We start from the raw sequence: 15,754 nt of genomic DNA, 5'->3' as shown, positions 1-15,754 counted from the left end.
GCCAATAGAAATCGAGAATAACAAAAAAAGAAAACAGAGAGAAAAGCACGTAAATGAAGAAAGAGAAAGAGAAGGCAAGAAACAAAAGAAAAGAAGAAGAAGAAGAGGAAGAGGAAGAAGAATGTGCAGCAAGAAGAAGAAGAAGGTGCAATGAAAACGTGCCGTAACAGTATGTGGAGGAACTAACGTCAACGACGAAGAACAAACCAGTGAGAAAGGAGGAGAAAAGAACGATCGAAAAAGAAGGAGAAGAAGAAGGGATGTAGCGCGTGTAAGGAACGTAGCACTTGCAGCGAATTTTGGGGATTAGAGTTTAATTGGCTTGTAATACTTACAAGCCCTAATCGCTTGTACGCAGAGTTTTTTCCAACACTTTTATCTATTATAAGCATTACTAATTGTGGAAGTTATTATTATATGCCGAGAATTTCGGTTACTTTTTTTTTTATATTTATCTTGGTTGCTTTTAACAAAATAAATAAATAAAACTAAAAAAAAACAAAAAAAAGCCAAAAAGGAAAAGAAAGAAAGGGTTCCAAAGTTTCTTTTACACATATCTCATTCATTCCCTTCCTTGTCTTGTAAGAATATGGTACTTTAAAATATACAGATAATAATAGAACTGAAAATTAAAAGTCCTATGATCGATGTTGTAAAAAGATTAGATAGGGAACCAGGTTCTCCAAGCTTTATATACTTTTTCCAATCCAATACTTATCTATTTATCTTAAAATTTTCTTTTTTGACATTATCTATTATTCTATCCTTTTTCTCTGCGTCTAGTTTCGACAACATTTGTAGTTCCTTGTTAAGTGCTGTAGAAAAATAATAATAATAAACATTGACATTAACATTAACATATGTTTGAGTTAAGGACTTAAGGGAATGCCACGAAGCAAATTAAATTAAAATATATATTATGTACGTAATGTTTTCTTGAATGACTTAGAATGCTCCTTCCGTGACAATAATAATCATGAATTATTTTTGTACCAAAATACTTAATCATCTTGTAAATTTCAACATATCAATGATGATTGATGAGATTCCCAGAAACTATAAGAAAGTTTGAATCAACTATAAACTAGCCAAATCATTTGGATTGATATAGAAGCAATAATGGAGTATTAGATTTTGAGTTATATGTTAAATTTTAATTACTATGTATCAAGTAACTAAGATGGGTTGAATTTGATGATTGGCACCGTTTTTATTTATGAAAGTTCGAAATAATGATAAATTTAATTATAAATGAAGAAAATTAATTTTATGAATGGATTTCGAGAAACAAAAATATCAAACATAAATTTTCATCATGAATATAGGCTTGTTAGTATTTTAAAACTTTTACAGAAATGATAATTTATTTGTAAGTATAAAATTAATTTTGTCATTGCAAATCTTTTATGTTATTTTTTGTCCATCCAAAATTCTAAATCAAACATGTGTTTTGCCACTTAAGTGAAAGAGATTAATTTTAATACAATAACGGTATAAAATTATACAATAGTTTAATTATATTTTTTTTAAATAATCATTCATGAAATTAATAAAAAAATAGTTATTTTTTGTTAGTAATGTACTTTTATATAATTAAATATACGTGTAAAATTATTTTACAATGAAATTACATCAAATTTAAATTAACTTTGATACAACATTTTTTTTATGAAAAATATAAGTAGACAATAAAAATAGTAAATAATGTGAATAATAGATATATCGAATGTTCATTTATTATTTAGTGTGTGGATGATTATTCTAATATTAAGATTTAGGTGAATAATTTAAAAATGTAATATATTTTAATTTAATTGATAGTTGTTTATGTTGTTTAAAAAAATTATTAATTACATAGCATAATTTTTTTTTCTATTGTTTTGTCGCTAACACGTTCTAAGTTTAGATTTTCAACAAATCATCACCAACATATTTTTATGAAAGAAAACACAAATCCAAATACACAAACACATACACACCCACCCCTTAACACATATCATTACTTAAGTGATTATTAAACTATCTAACTTAACACTCACCATAAAATATCTAATAATTTTTAATTACCATTGTAATTCAAACCTCAGAAGATTGCCACATGACAAGTCCAACTCAAAGAGGTGAACAATGAAGATAACCATTGCCAATTTGTGGGGGCAAATAGTGATTTGAAAATTGGCCACTACTTACCATTCAATTCAATTCAATTATATAACTATTTTTCTATCTTCATTCTATGACAAAATCCCTGAAGAGCAGGTGATGAGACTTTACCACAACATCATCCAACGTTGCCATCTGCCTCACAATAATTTGCCACACACTCATACAGGGTCATTTTAGTAAAATCACAAAAAATTAATCATACATATATAGCTACCATCACTATATCACTATATATAAAAGAAGGATGCTCTCATAAAGACGCGTAAAACATCTTCTTGTAAAAATATTTATGTGTCGTATTATTATTGCACGTATTAATGAATTGATTATTTTTAAATTTCTTAAAACTAGAATAAAACCGATTTTTTTATAACAATATCAATAATTTGCCACACACTCATAGAGGGTCATTTTAGTAAAATCATAAAAAATTAATCATACATATATAGCTACCACCACTATATATATAAGAAGGATGCTCCCATAAAGACGCGTAAAACATTTTTTTGTAAAAATACTTATGTGTCATATTATTATTGGACGTATTAATAAACAGATTATTTTTAAATTTCTTACCAAATTAGAATAAAATCGATTTTTTTTATAACAATAACAATAATTTGTCACACACTCATAGAGGGTCATTTTAGTAAAATCACAAAAAATTAATCATACATATATAGCTACCCACCACTATATATATAACCCTCTCATAGCACTCAAATTCAATATCACCAACCACTTCACCAAATTGGAAATTAAAAAAAAAAATTAAAACCAACCTTCCTTAACTTGGTTTTAATTTATTTAATTTAATTTCCCATATCTTATATTATATCAAATCATCACAATATGGATCAAATAAAGTACCAAAAGATTGCATCTTGTGTGACAGAAAGCATAAAGTGTCATCAAAATGTGTTTAAGATTATACAAGTTTTGGTGTCTTTATCTCTTTGTTCATTCATATTGTTTTCATCACCTTCTTCTTCTTTCTTGCATTACTTCAAATTCTACTTGTCAACATTCCCATTCCAACTTTTCACACACAACATAGACAAGAATTCCATGTTTCTTCTTTGCAATGGGCTCCTTGTCTTTGTTGGGATCACAAGATCTTTCTCTGGATCAAGAGATCATGATGATCAAGATTCTATTAAGTATGGTGAAGAAGTGCAAGAAGAAGAAGAAGAAGTGATGATGATGGAGGAGAAAACTGTTATTGAAGAGCATAATATTATTGTAGCAGAGGATGATGAAGTATTAGAAATCAAGCAATATGATGAAGAACAAGAAGAAGAAGAAGAAGCTGAAGATGATGATAACATTGTTGAGCAGATCATTGTGGTAGATGAAGAACATCATGATCATGATCATGATCAAGTAGAAGAGGAGAAGGAGCTTCATGAAGAAGAAGAAAATAATGAACTATTTGATGATGCAGAACAAGAAGATGAAGAAAATGTATCAGAAAGTGATGATCAATTTCTGAGTGAAGGAAACTTTGAAGAAGAAGAAGAAGAAGAAGATGAAGAAGAAGAGAGTAACATGTTAAGCACAGAAGAATTGAACAAGAAATTTGAAGATTTCATAAGAAGGATGAAGCAAGATCTAAGAATTGAAGCTCAAAGGCAATTAGTCATGGTTTAATTAATTAATTACCAATAATCATTATTATCTTTTTTTTTCTTTTTTCCTTTTTTATCTTTTCTTTTTTTTTCTTTTCAAGGGAGGCATAGTTATTTTGTAGGTCTTTTTTTTTCTGTTTATTAATAACTTAGTTTAGTTGTAATATCCAATATGCAATGCAATTTTTCACTATGTGGTTGCATGCACAAATTAAGACCAAGCTCCTAATACGTACAATATTTTTAATAATGTTTTTCATTTAAAGTCATAATCCAATCACATAAACATGATAGAACAACATTAAAAACCTATAAAAGAATAAATAAATTTATACAATTTTATTTATTCTAACAAAAAAGACTCGAACTCACAACCTCTTGGATGAATATGAAGAGACTATATTATTTGAGTTATAATTCATTAGCATAATAATAGTAAGCACACTTTTTTTTTATTAAAAATAAGAGACTCGAATCCGCAACCTCTTGAGTATGGGAAGACTATGTCATTTGAGCTATTACTCATTGGCATAATAATAATAAGCGCACTTGAAAAAGAATAATCTTGTATTTTAATCATGTAAATTCAATCCTTATTAGATGTGTTTAGTAGAATGATAAATATAATAGAATAAGACACTAATATAAAGATATAATTACAATATATTTCAATCTTACTATAGTTTTCTTATAATATTTATTTAGAACTATCAAATATTTCTCTATACTCTTATGCCTATGTATTTTTGTTTTAAAATATTAAATAAATCAACATAACCATTATGATGACATAAAAATTAACATATGCTCGGTAACCCTTTTTAAAAAAAAAAAAATCAAAGAACTTAAAAGTCATAGCTTACTATGATAAAGTTATTAGAAAAGCATTATATGAATAACAATAAATTCCTATAATGTCTTGATAATTTATTATGCAATGGATTTGTTGCAAATTTACAATATTTTAGTAATTTGACGCCATGCATGATGAAGGGAAGGATTTGGATAAATCAACATGGAAAGACAAAAAAAAAAACCAAAAAATCAACATGAAAAGATAGAAATAGATTCTTAAGAATAAATGTTTTAGTTTCAATATAATTCATTCATTAAACTAAAATGAGCTATCTGAATATTGTTGATAAAAGACATGATCAATTTAATTAATCTATTTAATTAAGTGTTAAGAATTTAAATTTAGTTGTATTAATTTGTGTATATAATAATTAATTGATCAACAATAAATACTTAAATAAAATTTTGATTTGGGACGAATTAGTCTCTAGTATTAAAAAATTCATGTGCAACAAAAAAAATTAATTAGTGGGCCATTACTAAGTATATAATATACATGAGTTGAATTAGCTGTCAAAAGTGCACATGGAACCACTTGTTTGGTGGTTGTTATTCATGTAATGTCTGGCTAACAAGTGGTTTTGTATGAAAAACATTATTAACTCTGTTTTCAACATACATCTGTATGATTCTACAACATTCCAAATTCCAAATAATTGAAAATAGTAGTTTTCTAATTCTATGAGCCAGCTCATATGGTATTGTCCAAAATATGATTGATAAAGTTGAGACAATCAGTGATTAACAACTGATGTTACTGATAATGATAACTATCATCAAGCATAATTAAAAACACCTATTTAATGATTCCAGCAGCAACATTGCAAAGTGCAGATATTTTTGTTTACATAAGCATGCATCATCATCCATTTCTTTATTTATGCTTGTTCCTTTTAGAGCCCCATTATTTTTGGAGTAAATTAAATATTCTTTCATTATTTGGCTTAAACTGGCGGTTATTGAATCTAATCTTAAATTATTTAATAAATAAATTTTTAAAAATTTATATTTTAAATAAATTAATTTAAAAAAAAAGATTAATAAAATCTTTAGAATAATAAATATAGATAAATTAATTTAAATTAAAATTTTTTAATTTAAAAATAATGTGTCTACATCTGTTATTATAAAAAATTTTATTGATATCTTTTTAAAGACTAATTTATTCGAAGTATAAATTCTAAAAAGTTTATTTATGACTTTACAATAAAATAAACAATAAACTTAGCTTGCACATACCCAAGATGTTTATTTACTTAAAAATTACAAAAAATATATTACTGAACATTATTATATATAATTCAAAATTTTTATTATTATATATCTGTTTTAATCTAAATAAAAAATTGCACTTTCTTTTACCTAATATGTATAGACACAAACATGATTAATTTTTATGCTTGATACTGCTATTTTCACATTTTCACCACCTAGAACTAAAAAGCATCTCTTCTTTTTTCAAAAGGTAGGTCTAAAAATTTTTGAGATAAGAATGCAAGTTTACACTGCTTTTGCAGTTGAAAAGAATAAGAAAAATTTTTTTTTCTCATGAACCCATAAAAGAGTTGACTTGCATTTTTTTTTATTTTTATTTTTATTTTAAAAAAGATTACCTCCTCCTTTGGAATTCACCTTTTATGCATATGAATAACTGAAGTACGTACGGATAAGCATTAAGTTAATGATTGCACCAAACATTATTATGAAAATGAAGCATCACACAAATATCACCCAGATGGCCCATGAATATGGATATAGACTTCTTTATAAGCTTCAAATAATTGCCAAATTATGAGGGTCCAAAAAGCTTATTAACTTTTATAGAAAGCAGCTTTTATTAATCTTAAGCAAAAATTTTGGCTGATTTTTATGTCAAACCTAGTCTCTCTCTCTCTCTCTCAAATGATTGAATTTTAAATTTTTAATATGTAACAAATAAAATATAACTTGAAATTGCATAGAAGGCACCTCAAACAATTCAAAGTTCCAGCTATGTTTCAAATTTTATATATATAAATTTTTCAAAGCAAAGAAGGGTACAATAGGAATGTATGTGTGAATAAAACTAATTAAGAGGCTTGAAAATTGGAACAATCTTAAAAGAAAAAAAAAAAAGACACTACTCTTCTTATTCATATTTCTGAAAGTGACTTATTAAGATTTTGTCAATTAATTATTAGCATGCAATGGTACAAATGGCCAAGAATTAATAAATGCCTTTACACTGATATGGCAGAAAACTAGGGACCTTTCATTTTCATTCTCTTAGATGGTTTTTTTCATGACAAACAAGTTCTTCTTAAATGGATCCTCTATCTAAATCATGGTGTGGTCAATCTCGAAATTCAATGTACTTGCATTATTTCCCTTATTATATGGAGGAATAATTAGTAAGGCTGCATGGAACAAAATGAAATTTAAGATAAGAATTTAAATTGGTGTGGTAGGGTATATAATAATGTTAGGTTTTTATTGATCATGATTATATTTTAATTAGTAGTGTATGTTTTATGTTCATCATTTAAGGAAATTTTTTTATGTATTATTTTTTCTCCTATATATTTCAACTTATGATCATTAACATTTGAATTATATTACTATATAAGAATTTAACTAATTCAATTTTATCTAATTGAACTAATCACATTGAAAAAGAACTTATTATAACAACAATTTTTAAATTTTTAAATTTGAATATCAAAAGTATTGTGTATATAAAAAAGCAGCTACAAAATTAGTGGCAATGGATTTGTATATAAATATACATGTTATTTCATATATTTTTTCAACTAAATAATCAATCATTAAAATAATCAAACATGTTGTTATAATAGGATAATCAAACCTATGAATAACCAAATTTGTTCATAATATGTAATATAATAAAAAATATTATAAATATATATTTTTATATAAGTAGTTAATTAAGGATTGATTTTTAAGAGAAATACTTTATAATTATTAGAATTTATTATTTTTATTTATTAATTTTTTTTAGTTTAATAATCTAACAATATATTTGTAAGTCACATTTTTAAATATTGATGATAAACTATTGGTTAAAAATAATAAATTATGCTAACTTTATAGTATTTTTTATTTTTTATTTATATATAATATGATTGTTTTAATATTCAACCTTTTATTTATTATTTAAACCAATATTGGTGGAGCAATATTAATGTAGAAGAGAAATGAGAGGAACCTTCCAAACTTGATGAGACTAATCCCAAGGGACAAAAGCTACATAACATTAGTATATAGTATAGTCCATATATATTAAGATAATATATATAGTCCTACAAAAAATACTAAGACTGTCCTTGGTGTCCTACAAAGTACACCGATTCATGCATGAAATAATATAATAAAACTAAAGCAATAATACAAAGAGAGAAAATTCCAAGATGTGCAAGAATTAGTAAGAAATAAAGGTGGAGATTGTTACATGTCAAGGGTAAGAAAGAGCATCCACGTGAGTTCCTATATATAATTTGGAAGCAATGGTGTGCTTGCTAGACAAAATTATTGATCAAGCTAAGCGTACGTGGATTTAGAAGAAGTCACATTTGATGTATTTGCATTAATTAATCACATTGATTAAGACATATGATAAGGATTGTCCATTTTTGTAGCAATAATGCATTCTAGCTAGCTCTATATTTTATATATGCTCAATAATGAGAAATAGGAGCTGTATATGTTTGAAATTGATTTACATCACATATTTTAATATCAATTATGTGAGTAGATTTCCTTAGTCTTTTTCATGTCACCGTAAGATACTGTTGCATAATATTATTTGATATACCGAGTCACATGATGAGTTGGATGCAAAACTTCAGCTACCTATTTTGACATTCATCTTAACTTTTTTTTTTTATATGATCAAGGAATTTCCAGAAAGACCCTTCCATTGGATATTAGGCTTTTTTAAAAAAATTAAAAAAAATATTTACCATTATGTGTTGTCACTTAATTAGCAGTGACTTTATCCACAATAGTTGTAGTATTCTAGATTTATAGTTCTGTTTTTAATCGCCTCTATATATTTTTTGTTTCGAAAATTACTTAAAACGTTAATTTGGGCTTGAACGTGAAATTCAAACTCCTTATAATTTACATGTAATTTACAAGAACAGAGAAATTATTACAAGAGTTATGATATACAATAGTCAAAAACAAAAAGTATATATAGCTTCTTTGATGAGGTCATGATTTATATAATTTAAAACAAAAAAAAAGAGGTCAAACTAGTTTTATGATGATATAATTGTTCGTCCTCTTGATCATCATGTCTAATTTTAAAACTTTGGTATATATTAAAAAATTCTTGGACTTAGTGTTTCCCTTCTACAATTATAATAATGTTCATAGGACACTGTAGAAGCTACAACTACTAATTAGAGAATTCAAGTTTGATGTAGGTGACACGAGTTTAGGGAAAATTGTTAGGATACAAGTACAGAAAACTTCATGTCTAGAAAACAACATTATGCAATGGCTAGTATTATTCATGAAAGATTGACATCACCATTTTAATTACTCTGTAGTTATTGGTATTTAAAACGATATCCTATAAGATAAAATAAAATAAATCCTAGATATTAAATCAAATCAAAGCAAACAAAATTTGATATCACCATCTCAGCGTATTAATTAAGGGTAGTCAAGCGCCAAATCTTCTTGATATTTCTTTGATTTTGGTTGTATCTAAAAGGTTTAATTATTCTGTTGGTTTCTCTAATTTTATAAAATTTGTAATTAGGTTTTTGTATTTTTTTTTTAATTGAGTCTTTGTATCAATTTTTTTTAATTGGGTCTCTATATTTTTTTTCTTTTTTATTTAGGTCTCTGCACTAATTTTTTTTAGTTGGGTCCCTATAAAATTAAGTTCATTACTATTAAAAGGGACCTAATTGAAAAAAAAATTAATGCAAGAATCCAATTAAAAAAAAAAAACAAGAAACCTAATTAAAAATTTTACAAAATTATAGGAACTAATAAAATAATTAAACCTATCTAAAATGGTGACTAACTAACTAACAAATAGCAATACTTTTTTTTTTCAAAATTAAAAATAATCAAAAAATTATGCCATTTGAACTGTATAATTCGTTGCTGTTTCATACGAGAATTAGTTGGTGAGTATTGTGTCAATAATATTCTCTACTGTAGACTAAAAAGAAGGGTTACTTTAGTACAACCTATTTCACAAATATAATATATAGTTAATATAATCATGTGACAAAAGTGAGTTCAAACAAGAAAGCAAATAGAATAAAACCATGCAACAAATATAGCATGAGGATCAATTGTCCAACAAAATAAAAGAACAAAGGAATTAACAATCCCCTCTCTGATCCTAATTAATATCTTTAAGGCAGAAATTTGAACTATAATTTTCTGTCTTTCAAAACCAATTATCCAAAGTATCACAAAATAATTACAAAATTCAGTTGTAATAAGAGACACTACATTATTGCACAAGAATCTTCTGTTGCCATTTTATTTGGCCTAGGGCAAAAAGGCGGCAGCGGCGGCGGCGGCGGCCAATAAGATGTTAAAGGAGGAGGTCCATAAGGCCGCGGCCAAACCGGTGCTGGCGGAGGAGGGTATAATGGTACTAATTGAGGATGGTATTGTGGTGGTGGCAGCGGCGGCGGCAATGGCAGAGGTAGACTTGCTTGGTAACATAAATGTGGAGGATATGATGATCCCATAGAATAGGGAGCATAAAAATCACCACCACCATTACCACCTCTTCCTCCATAATAATAAGGAAGAGTTCTTCTATCTAAAACTTCACCATCAAACTTTATATATTTGACTTCAGCATGTTTACCATATTTCTCTAGTAACCCTAATATTGTACTTGGATTCACTCTGCCAGTAACTCTCACCGTTCCTCGTTCTCCATCAATGGTGATGTTGTACACCCCTGAAATCAAATTATTGCGTGTGGAAATATAATAATGCATTATTACTATCTTATAGAAAGTGACTGAATAGACATATTTTTGTCCAAACTATAATTTTATTCATACATTGCATGTGTGAAATAACGTATATTTAGACGTATTTGTAATAATTTTCTATGGAAAAGTACAACTCATATATACTATGGAAAGATATTCAATAATTCAAATATCTAAGAGAGAAGAAAAAAAAAAAGAAACAAAAAATGTACCATTGATGTTCCTCAAGACTTGCATCACCTTCATTTTACATCCATCACATTGTGTATTTATTTTTAGAACACAAATCTGAAAATAAGAGGAGAAAGAAGATATGGTAATGGATATTAAATCAAAACAAAGGTAAAATATAATTAAAAAAAATTGCTTATAAGAAATGAATATATATTTTGATGTACCATTTCAGCAAGAGAGTTCTCCATATTGCCTTATGATGATGATGACTCCTTTAGGAATTTGCAAAGTGAATGTTCTAACTTCTGCTCCGAGAACAATTATGGAGGGGCATCAACTTCAGGCTCCTTAGCTTCTTCAATGCACAGGTTGTCCCGAGACTTTTTCTTTTTTAATTGGGACCTTATGATATGATCGATTTCTTCCTTCTTTAACTCAATCAGCAATTAATTTGTATATTACGGAAATATTAATTTGTATGCTTAATTAATAATAAAATTTGAATAAAATAAAAGAAAATGATAGTGTATAGAAAACGAGAATTAGTCATTATTATTTATTAGTGTGATTAGTTATTCTATTTGACTCGTTGTTGTCATGGTATCTCTCATCCCAAGAATTTAAAAAGATAAAAATTAATTCATTGCAGATTAGAATTTCATTTAAGTTACTCTATTTGATTGGTTGATTATGATTACTCAGAATTATTAGTGTGATTAGTTACTCTATTTGATTCCACATTCTCTTCGGATATCTTCAAATAGAATAATATTGTAATTTATTTTTCTTACAAATAATTAAATGTTGAATAGAATTATTAATCCCGAAATTGCCTCGCCTTCAAGCAATAGAAATGTTGGAGAAATTGAGGTCTCCAACGAATTAATTAAATTGATCTAAATTAAATACTACTCATTTCTTTTGGTGACTAAATACTACTCATTTGTTCCTGACTTAGTGGCTAGTGGATAAAAATAAAAATAATTACTATAACAAAGACTGAAGGACATCCATCTGTGATCCGTTAACGTCCATTCACAAACTAATTACATTAATTACTCCATCATTAGCACATAGCGAAAATTATTTTTTTTTCCGCCCAAAAAAGGAGACAAAATTGATTAGTTATTACCGAGTATTGTATTTATTTCCTGCCAATACGAAATTAGATAAATTTTTTATTTTGGCAACAAAATCACGATAGTCGTGGATATCATGTATCATCCCCAAGGTAATTCAATCTTATTATTGGCTTAGAACTTAGAAGGAAAGTAAACATAATACAATTTTTTTTTTTTTTTGGTCGGGAACATAATACAAAATTGTTAACTCTGTAACTAGACAAAGAAAAAGGTTACAAACAAAGCTATGAAATGAAAGTCAAGTATAATAATCTGTCTCTTTAGCTAGCTATTAACATGGGCCCAAAGATTCCAAACAGACCCACTGCCCCTGATGAGCCCACTCCCATAAGAACTATGGATCAGACCAAAAAATATCCGAACTTGGACTGAAGCCTAATAAATGTTACCTGATGAACTGAACATGCACTGAGCTCAACATTTTATATCAAAAATGCTAAATGATCATTTTACCTTGAATTTTAGATGGCAGGTAAGACATTGACAAGAATGAAAGAGCATGCACAGATAATGCTTCAATCTCAAACTTCACTCCTTTCTCCAGCATCATCTTTAGCTCCAACCTTCAAAAGCAACAATAAGACAAGGCACAGTTCAATTGAAGGTAAAAGACAAATGTAAGGGAATGTAAAAGGAATATCACCTCCATTGTGGCACATCCCTTTGCAGGTAGCATCTAAGCAACATGGCTTCAAGTTTCCTCTTGTCTTCCAAGTATATTGTAGGCACGGTATTGATTAGATCAGGTGTATAACTATGTCCTCATGCACTACAATTAATATACTTATTCCTTACCTTCAGCAGTTAGAGAAAGTAGACACTGCTTTGGAATAAAATATCTCTCAGCATCTGAAGGATAAGCTCCAAGCCATTGTATCTCCGGGACACGAAGATGTTTTGTGTCATAAGCCATTTGCTAACAAACATTACGGAGTAGATTAGTCTACCAGTATCAGAAATGTAACTTGGCCATTAGGCAGAGATTCAATCCAATCAATAATCGTGTAATTTCATATTCAGAACCGTATCATGATATGCATGTTTAAATAGTTGCAAAATGATGAGTTTTAAAATGCTAACCATGGAACCAAATCTGTAAGTGGTTAAGATGTCAAAGCCATAGGGATCACAATCGACCAAGCAATATGCAGGCAGGTGCAAATCCTCAACTAGAAGACGCAGAAACCTGTTAGGATACAAAACTTTTAAAACCATAGCTGATCAGAGACATCGGTAGCATGATATCTTGGGGGGTGTCACACCTTCTTGTAGGAATATCCGGGTAGCCTCTTCCCTGTGCAAACGCAAAATTCAAACAGAAATATTGCTGTATTTAGAAATAATGTAGAAAGATAAAGTTCAAACACAAAAATAGTTTTGTAACAAAGTTAATTTCCTCCAAAAAGTACTTACAGTGATCACAATGCAGTGGTTTGCACTGCAGAACTGGTCATTTGCTAGTCTTTCGAAAACTGTAAGTCAAGTTCAACATGGACCTGCTTATCAATAAGAACAATACCAAGAAAGAACCGTCTTTTTGATTAACTGTTTTCCCCTTTTCTTCAAGAAATATTACCTGATTCTTTCTCAACGACTAATATGTAGTGAGCAACACTAATGATATCTATGTACAAGAGTTAAGCATTGTTACTTCCCATCTCTGATCAATTTGTATTATAACTCATGAATTAAAAAATATAATAAGAAGGAAACAAAACGATTGCATTATATTCTTCCAGAAATTAGGATACCTTTAACTTCTTCAACATGAACAGGAATAGGGTGGACCTGCAAAAAAGTAAATAAAATTTTAGAAGTTAATTACTACATTAATGTTAGTTTTTGGTTCTTACCTTGTTCGGAGAACTGATGCAGTCAAACAGCCTTTTTCCTTCAAAGAATCTTATCCATCCCATAACTAACCTACAAGAAACAAAATTTGTCTGTCTTATCAGTTAAACATATTCGAACACGGCATGATTATATGAAGAACTGAACCAGATATTAGAAAGCATCAGCTTTGAGAAAACTAATTGACAATTGCTAATGCCGCAAGAGATAAGATCTTAGATGGCACAATTCCACAATTGCTAACCTTCTTGATGTACAGCAAATATAAACTACAGAAAGAACAATAAATGTAATCAATTTTATCAATGTCATTAAGTGTGATATTGGTATTAACTGTTAAACCTGCTGGAGATACATATGCTGTAAGGCTCTTTTAGACATGAAAACTGCAATATTTTTATATACGAAAATGTATACAGTTTCATAAAATAGCACCACATCAGAAAAATAAAGCTATTATTATGATTCATAGAGAGATTTCAGACAGCAAATTGCTTTTTCCAAGATAGAGTATAATCTCATACTGTACCCCTTCCCAGCAGAAACCTGCAGCAAAAGAAAATGTGAAAATATTAGCACCCAGAACATGGTTGATGTCTATTTCAAATGAACAAGTAGCAAGTGAAAAATAATTCATAAACAATTTGCGGCCAGTAACAATCCCTTCATAGTTGTTTACTAGCATTTTCCTTACCCTTGCGTAGACACAAATACTAGATATCAAAAGCTAGAACATGAAATCAACTAACCAAGTAACATTATGAATATGCTTTATTTCAGGATAGAACAGTTACTAATGGAAACTAATACCATGGTGAGTATTGTTACCAGAAATTCAGAAACAAGTTTAATTCACCAAAATCCACAGATTGTACAGTTCAACAATTTAAAGATAGCCAGACCAAAAGCAAAGCAGCAAAAAAGGATGGAGTACAAAAAGTTTACCACATTAAGGTTATGGCGACTGCACTGCATAAGGACACATATATCATTAATTGCATGGTCTACAACTGACTGATCTGCAAGAAAAAATAGAACAAATGGTTAAGAAGGCATCATGCTGTGCAATGATGCATATCAGAAATGTAGCCCATGACCAACAAAATTGCAATCATACACCATAATTTTTCAAATCAATATAACTTTCAACAGATGAATCTCATTCTCTAGCTAAGTCTCACGAAACAATATATTTACTTATCCCAAGTTCCTTACCTGAAAACACAGAAGGATGCATGTAATAAATATCCCTCTTGGAACAATGCCTGTTCTCTTGCAAAAGTTTCTGAACAATGAGTAGCACTCTCAACATCACATCTGAAAGATACTCAGTCAGTAAAATTCAACAACAGATCTAAAAAATCTACAATCACATAACTCAACATTGATCAAAACACACAGAGAATTCAGTTTAGAAAATTCAAATTAGCGAAAAATTGAAAGATAGAGACCGAAGAAGAGATGACGCGACCTATTCTGTGTACGTGCGATTCCCTGCAGAGAGTGAGAACATCCTTCCCGCATGGTAGATTGAAGCCACAAAAGCTGCATCGTCAAAATTTCACAAAAGAACAAACATAAAAATTTTCAAATGAGAATAATTCAAAAATTGGAAGCGATGCGGAACCATACCAATTGGAATTGGGACTAGTGCAGTGATTCCTGAACCGGTGGATGAGGATGACCGGCGATTGACCGTTGCTGAGGTCAGTGACGATAGATCGAGTGAACTCTGCGATGAATGCGAATAATTAACTAACTAGTATAACCGATTAACTAACTCGGTTGAGATTCGTTATGAGCTGAGATGAGTTTTATTTAATGAAGAAAGTGAATTGGATTGTTTACCTTTGATCTTGGCGAGTAAGTGGAAGTTCGTTGACTGTGATTGGGAACTCATCCACTTTCCCTCCATTTTTAGCGTTTCTTCTTCTCGCGCCTTTCTTAATTGTTTTCCACA

The 15,754-nt window shown here is 28.9% G+C and overlaps 3 protein-coding genes across 4 annotated transcripts; 1 reads left to right on the top strand and 2 right to left on the bottom strand.

The window, feature by feature from the left end:
* Positions 1 to 2,913: 2,913 nt before the first annotated feature.
* Positions 2,914 to 3,997, top strand: LOC110273860 (uncharacterized). The gene has a single exon (XM_021127043.2). It carries the CDS (start codon positions 3,019 to 3,021, stop codon positions 3,814 to 3,816), a length of 798 nt encoding a protein of 265 aa, XP_020982702.1. The 5' UTR covers positions 2,914 to 3,018; the 3' UTR covers positions 3,817 to 3,997.
* Positions 3,998 to 10,123: 6,126 nt separating this feature from the next.
* Positions 10,124 to 11,145, bottom strand: LOC110273641 (heavy metal-associated isoprenylated plant protein 32). The gene is made up of 3 exons (XM_021126863.2): positions 11,026 to 11,145; positions 10,840 to 10,915; positions 10,124 to 10,590 (listed from the first exon to the last, which is right to left on the bottom strand). Exons 1-3 carry the CDS (start codon positions 11,047 to 11,049, stop codon positions 10,124 to 10,126), a joined length of 567 nt encoding a protein of 188 aa, XP_020982522.1. The 5' UTR covers positions 11,050 to 11,145.
* Positions 11,146 to 12,102: 957 nt separating this feature from the next.
* On the bottom strand, positions 12,103 to 15,754 carry LOC107496240 (meiotic recombination protein SPO11-1). 2 transcript variants are annotated; one of them, XM_052252186.1, is made up of 15 exons: positions 15,643 to 15,754; positions 15,427 to 15,526; positions 15,266 to 15,339; positions 15,010 to 15,111; positions 14,740 to 14,813; positions 14,280 to 14,340; positions 13,797 to 13,861; positions 13,695 to 13,731; positions 13,520 to 13,567; positions 13,357 to 13,415; positions 13,206 to 13,237; positions 13,024 to 13,129; positions 12,739 to 12,859; positions 12,587 to 12,650; positions 12,103 to 12,506 (listed from the first exon to the last, which is right to left on the bottom strand). In XM_052252186.1, exons 1-15 carry the CDS (start codon positions 15,707 to 15,709, stop codon positions 12,380 to 12,382), a joined length of 1,137 nt encoding a protein of 378 aa, XP_052108146.1. In that variant the 5' UTR covers positions 15,710 to 15,754; the 3' UTR covers positions 12,103 to 12,379. The 2 variants fall into 2 exon arrangements, with proteins under 2 accessions (XP_052108146.1, XP_015972943.1); XM_016117457.2 differs by having other exon boundaries at positions 13,797 to 13,866; positions 14,324 to 14,340.

The sequence above is a fragment of the Arachis duranensis genome, chromosome 7 (genome assembly GCF_000817695.3).
Source record: "Arachis duranensis cultivar V14167 chromosome 7, aradu.V14167.gnm2.J7QH, whole genome shotgun sequence".
NCBI classification, from domain to species: domain Eukaryota; kingdom Viridiplantae; phylum Streptophyta; class Magnoliopsida; order Fabales; family Fabaceae; genus Arachis; species Arachis duranensis.
This window is presented reverse-complemented; position numbering and strand designations above follow the sequence as displayed.

Excerpts from the sequence above, each read along its gene's own strand:
- LOC110273641 (XM_021126863.2), bottom strand. The coding sequence starts at position 11,049 with ATGGAGAACTCTCTTGCTGAAATG. Across the intron at positions 10,916-11,025 it reads AGAACTCTCTTGCTGAAATG|ATTTGTGTTCTAAAAATAAA; the intron begins GTACATCAAAAT and ends TCTTATTTTCAG. Across the intron at positions 10,591-10,839 it reads AGTCTTGAGGAACATCAATG|GGGTGTACAACATCACCATT; the intron begins GTACATTTTTTG and ends ATTTGATTTCAG.
- LOC110273860 (XM_021127043.2), top strand. The coding sequence starts at position 3,019 with ATGGATCAAATAAAGTACCAAAAGATTGCATCTTGTGTGACAGAAAGC.
- LOC107496240 (XM_052252186.1), bottom strand. The coding sequence starts at position 15,709 with ATGGAGGGAAAGTGGATGAGTTCCCAATCACAGTCAACGAACTTCCAC. Across the intron at positions 13,732-13,796 it reads GCATCAGTTCTCCGAACAAG|GTCCACCCTATTCCTGTTCA; the intron begins GTAAGAACCAAA and ends ACTTTTTTGCAG. Across the intron at positions 13,568-13,694 it reads TCATGTTGAAGAAGTTAAAG|ATATCATTAGTGTTGCTCAC; the intron begins GTATCCTAATTT and ends TCTTGTACATAG.